At 66.8% G+C, this 5,116-nt stretch overlaps 1 protein-coding gene across 1 annotated transcript; it reads left to right on the top strand.

Annotated features, from left to right (window-relative positions):
• Positions 1-4,521, top strand: PLPP2 (phospholipid phosphatase 2). Its single transcript, XM_075175821.1, has 6 exons — positions 1-156; positions 2,403-2,554; positions 2,879-3,156; positions 3,348-3,405; positions 3,562-3,738; positions 3,843-4,521. Exons 1-6 carry the CDS (start codon positions 105-107, stop codon positions 3,978-3,980), a joined length of 855 nt encoding a protein of 284 aa, XP_075031922.1. The 5' UTR covers positions 1-104; the 3' UTR covers positions 3,981-4,521.
• Positions 4,522-5,116: the final 595 nt, after the last annotated feature.

Raw genomic sequence — 5,116 nt, 5'->3', positions numbered from 1 at the left:
CGCCCCGTCCCGCCCCGCCCGGACTTTACCTCCCGGCCGGGCCCGCGCCGTTCCGGGCCATGTGAGCCGCGGGGCCGGGCCGCGGGGCCGCCTCCGGCAGCGGGATGGAGCGCAGGAAGGTCTTCGTGGTGCTCGACGTGCTCTGCCTGGCGGTCGGTGAGGGCTCGGGACCGGCGCCGCCGCGGCTCCCCCCGCCCCGGGCGGCTCCGGTCGCCCCCGGTGGGGCTGTGCCGCGGGTGCGTCCGGGGTCCCCCCGCGCCTCTGCCCGTTGCGGGGCCGTGGGCAGCGCGGGAGGCACCTGCCCGGCCCCGTCCCGGGCTCTGGGCCTCCGCGGGGAGCCCACCGGCCTCGCCGGCGCCGCTTCGCCCTCGGGGCGGCTCGGTGAGGGGCGGCGGGGCCGGGCGGGCACCGACTCCTGCCCCGGCGCTGCCGGGCGCGGCGCGGGGCTCCGCGGCGCGGCCGAGAGGGAGCTGGGGGACGCCGGGGCGGGTCCGGCGGCCTCCCCCGGGGCTCGGAGCCGGTCCCGGGCCGGGCGGCTGCCGGCAGGGCCCCGCCGGGCTGCTGGGGCGGGAAGGACGCTTCCTTCTGCCGCCGCCCTGGCCGCCTGCCCGCCGGCCGGGCCCTGCGCTCCGCGGGCGGCCGGAGCGGGGCCGGGGGGCTCCGCAGCCCCGGGCAGTGGGGTTCGGGGGGCCCCTTCCCGGTACCCCGGCAGCCTCCCCGCCCCCCGGAGCGGGCAAACGCCCGTTTCTAAAACTGACGCTGAGAAGCACCTAATTAAGACGGACTAAAAATAAAGGCCCAGGTCGTAATTTCAGCCTGAACCTCCCGGGCCGGGAGCTGCTTTCTTGGGCTCTGGGCACCGGCGGGGAGAGGCAGGTTCCTGTTTTTGTTTGGGTCGCTTTTCTCTCCCGTGTGCCGGAGTCTTTTATTTTTAGGGGAAGCTTTTTTAGAGGATGAAATTATCCAGAAAGAAAATTGGTGTCTAATTTGAGTTGCAAACTAGCGTTTGAGGTGTGCAGAGAAGCCTCTGCGGACCCCTCCCCTGCGCGGGCCGCCGGCTCCCCGCAACCGGCGCGGGGTGGGAGAAGCCGGGGCTTGTTCCCAACTCCCTGGTAGCGCTCGGGGGGCCGGGGGCGGCGGGGTGAGGCTGGGGGCTGCAGGCTGGTGTTTTATCATCGTTTTCCCCCTCGCTTGCTGAGGGTCCGGGCGCGGAGGGACCCCCCCCACCCCCCGGCTGCGCCCCGGGGAGGGGGCGCGGGGAGGAGGGGGCGGGCGGGGACAAAGGTGCGTGTTCCCGGGAGACGGTGGAGCGAGGGGAGGCGGAAACCGCCGGGAAAGGCGGAACCGGGAGAGGAGCCCGGGCTTAAGGTGGAGTGCAGGCCGAGGGAGGATCGCGTTTTCTGGGATCTTTCCCCGGGGGAGAGCATCCCGGGGCCGGCTGCGCCCCGTGTCACCCGTGGCGGATGCCTCCAGCCCTCGGCCCTGCCCTGGCTTCTCCCGGGGCCGCCCGGCTCTGCCCGGTCGGGCGCTGCCAGAGAAAGCATCCCCTGGGCAGGGTCGGAGCGGCTGCAGGGGCAGGATTTGGCACGCCTGCTGCACGGGGCAGGGACCCCCCAAAACCCCTTTTGATCTCAGGGACGATGCCGTCCAGGGACGAGCTCTAAGATGCCTGTGGCCAGGGCTGGGGCACGCTGGAAAAGCCCCCTCGCCTGGACCGATCCAGCTGGTCGCAGCATCTCTCCAGAGCCCTGCCAGGAGCCGGGGGAGAGGAGCAAGGGAGCTCCTTGCTGGCAGGAGCAAGGGCTGCGGGAGGGCGAGGGTGGGAAGCCAAGTGCACTGGCGTCCAACCGTGCCTGGGCTGGATCACCCACCAGCATCACCCTCCAGCTCTCCTGGAGCCGGTGTGAGGGTCCTGCTGGGACCATCTGGGACCTGGGGGCCCTTCCCCGCTGTAAAACAGGTTTGCAAGATGCCTGTGCTCATTAATTCTAATGAGCTCCATCCTCCTAGGCCGGAAGATCCTGGGGAGTGTGAGGAGAGGGCGCAAGGTCAGCCCCAGCCTCCTGCACCAGGCCCTGCAACTGCTGCGCCTGGGGAGGAGTAGGGCAGCTCTGGGGGCTCTGCAGGTGCCCGGTTGCGGCCGTCTCGTGTGGTATCTGGGCGCCGCAGGCAGCTGCGAGCTCCGATAGGGCCCTATCAGCGGCGGGGCCAGTGCGCTGGCGGGTACAAGTCCTCCTGCCCTGGGTGCGGGTGGCTTGGGACTGTGTCTCCAGAGGGGATCCGTCCGCAGCAGTGGGGAGCAGGGACCTGGCAGTGAGGGATGGGGAGACCGCGCGGTGCTGGGTGCCCATGCGGAGCCTGCAGGCAGGGTCCCCCGTCCTCACCTTCTCTCTGCTTTGCAGCGTCTCTGCCCTTCGTCATCCTGACGCTGGTGAACTCCCCGTACAAGCGGGGCTTCTACTGCAATGACGACTCCATCCGCTACCCCTACAAGGCGGACACCATCACCCATGGCCTCATGGCTGGGGTCACCATCACCTGCACTGTTGTCATTGTAAGGAAGCGCCATCCCCTTCCCTCTGGGGCAGGGACATCCTGGCACGTTGTATCCAGGAGCTGGGTCCCAGCACAGCCTTCCTCCAGACCCCCGGCAGGGCAACAGGACCCTTGGGTCAAGCCCTGCCCTGCTGGGGGTCTGGAGCTCCCTCTGGGGTGGCGAGACCCACGTCCCGTGGGGCTGGTTCCCTGCGGAGAGGCCCCGTGAGCTCCTGCGGTTCCTCTGCCGCAGACCCAGGAGCCGGAGCATCCCGTGCCCCTGGTGCTGGGGAGCTGCTCGGTAGCCACGAGACCCTCACCCCTCGCCCCTTGGTCTGTGCAGATCTCGTCAGGGGAGGCGTACCTGGTCTACACGGAGCGCCTCTACTCCAAGTCAGAGTTCAACAACTACCTGGCCGCCCTCTACAAGGTGGTGGGGACCTTCCTTTTTGGGGGGGCCATCAGCCAGTCCCTGACCGACCTGGCCAAATACATGATCGGCCGTCTCCGGCCGAACTTCCTGGCCGTCTGCAATCCCGACTGGTCCAAGGTGAACTGCTCCATCTATGTGCAGCTGGAGAACGTCTGCCAGGGGGACAGCAGGAACGTCACTGAGTCCAGGTGAGCCGTGGGGCCACAGGACATGTCCCCTCCACCCGTCCGGCGGTGCTGGGCTCCTGCGGTCTGGTGGCAGCCCCAGATGCTCTCCTGCTGCAGGGCAGAGCCCGCAGAGCGGGTGGGGGGCTTGCGGGGGCCCAGCTGGCCACTGGGGGCTCGCTCTCATGGCCTGACCCATGCCTTTTGCCCCACAGACTCTCCTTTTATTCTGGGCACTCCTCCTTTGGGATGTACTGCATGATGTTCCTGGCGGTAAGTGCCGTGCTCCGGGCGCGCCGTGCCGCAGGAAGGCGGCAAGCCCCCGCAGGTCCCGTCCCCACCGGCGGACCGGTGCCCCAAGCACCCCGTCTTCAGGCTGGTTGGTGCCCCCTGCACTGAGTGACTGCTCCCCCCCCCTTCCCTGCCCAGCTCTACGTGCAAGCCCGGCTGGTGGGGAAATGGGCCCGGCTGCTGCGCCCCACCATCCAGTTCTTCCTCATTGCCTTCGCCATCTACGTGGGCTACACCAGGGTGTCTGACTACAAGCACCACTGGAGCGATGTGCTGGCGGGGCTGCTCCAAGGGGCTCTCATTGCCGTCCTCATCGTGAGTGTCCTCTGCGTGACCCAACGTTCTACCGGCTTGCCGCTGGCTGCAGCTCAGCCTGTCGGAGGGATCCCCAAACCCTCTTTCTTGTCGGTCTTTTCCAGGTCCGCTACGTCTCTGACTTCTTCAAGCACCGTCCCCCGCGGCAGTGCGACGAGAAGGACCTGGAACGCAAGCCCAGCCTGCCACTCACCATGAGCGACCCCGACCGCAATCACTACAGCTACCGGGGCGCCCCGTGAGCTGCCTGCGGGCCGGACTGCGGACCTGCCCCTCGCCGCGCTCCGCACTGCTCCTGGCACGGGGGACGGGGACGCTGGCTCTGTATTAACCGTTGGCTCCGGTGCCTCCCGCTGCCGCAGGTACCTGCGGGACGGCCCTGCCCAGCCCCGCTCCCGCAGCGCGGCGGCTCCCGGCTCCCCATGCCCGCCGTGCCTCCGTGCTTGCCGGTGCCGGTGATCCCAGCACCCTGCCTATGGGAAGGGGGAGGTCCTTGGTCCCTTGTGCATCTGAGTCACGTTCCACGGCTGCTGCCGTCCCGGCCCTCCACGTGAAGGGAGGGAGGGGAGGGTGGCGCGTGGGGGTGGATTTGTCGGGCTGGCAAACCGCACCGAGCGAAGAGCAAACTCGTCGGGAAGTCTGAGGTGGCCTGTGCCGAGTGTTTGTTATCCCTGTCAAATTATCCAGCCTTATGAGTACAAATCCTCACGAGCACAGGGGGAGGAGGACAGCTGCTGGGCTAGCAATACTTTTTTGGAAAGGATTAAAGCAATCCAGAGCTTTTCTCTGTTCCCTGATTACCATTAAAAGCAGTCCTCGCTGCCAGCAGCTGGTGTGAGCAAAGGGTGCACGGGCAGGCTTCTCTCTGGTGGTGACGGATGCCGCAGCGCTGGAAGCGAGGGCTTCTTGCACCCTGCCTGCTTCGCAACTGGCTTGGGGTGAGGGGGGTGCTTGAGCCTTTGTCTCTCCTGCAGCTTCAGCTGATGCTTTAGGGGGTGCGGGGGGGGGATAGGGGGAAAGGGGAGAAGCTTTCTGTGGTAAAGGAAAATAAATGGGGATGCGGAGCTGGACACAAGACTCCGAACGGCCTGGGAAGGTGGGGAATGGGCCACAGAGCAGTCCCATTGCTGACGCGCAGCTGCCTCCGGCACCGGAGCGCTGTGGGCCTCTTTTTAAACGACATGCATTTTCATTATGATGTGTTTTTATAAAAATGTGTTTTTTAAATTAGATCATCCATAAAGAATGTCTGTCAGGCCTGTTCTCTTACTCCATGGATGCTCCTGGCCTTGAAGTGGATGGGCTTAAATGTTTAAGGTTTCCTTTTCCAAGGGAAAGGGGTCTGAAGCCCCTCGCTAGCAGGGAGGTTTGTTGGGGG

The sequence above is a fragment of the Calonectris borealis genome, chromosome 28 (assembly GCF_964195595.1).
Source record: "Calonectris borealis chromosome 28, bCalBor7.hap1.2, whole genome shotgun sequence".
Lineage (NCBI taxonomy): Eukaryota > Metazoa > Chordata > Aves > Procellariiformes > Procellariidae > Calonectris > Calonectris borealis.
Note: the sequence above shows the minus strand (reverse complement) of the source record. Positions and strands in the feature narration are given on the sequence as shown.

Coding starts and splice junctions, on each gene's coding strand:
- PLPP2 (XM_075175821.1), top strand. CDS start 105: ATGGAGCGCAGGAAGGTCTTCGTGGTGCTCGACGTGCTCTGCCTGGCG. Junction 2,555..2,878: donor TCACCTGCACTGTTGTCATT/GTAAGGAAGCGC, acceptor TGGTCTGTGCAG/ATCTCGTCAGGGGAGGCGTA. Junction 3,739..3,842: donor CTCTCATTGCCGTCCTCATC/GTGAGTGTCCTC, acceptor GGTCTTTTCCAG/GTCCGCTACGTCTCTGACTT.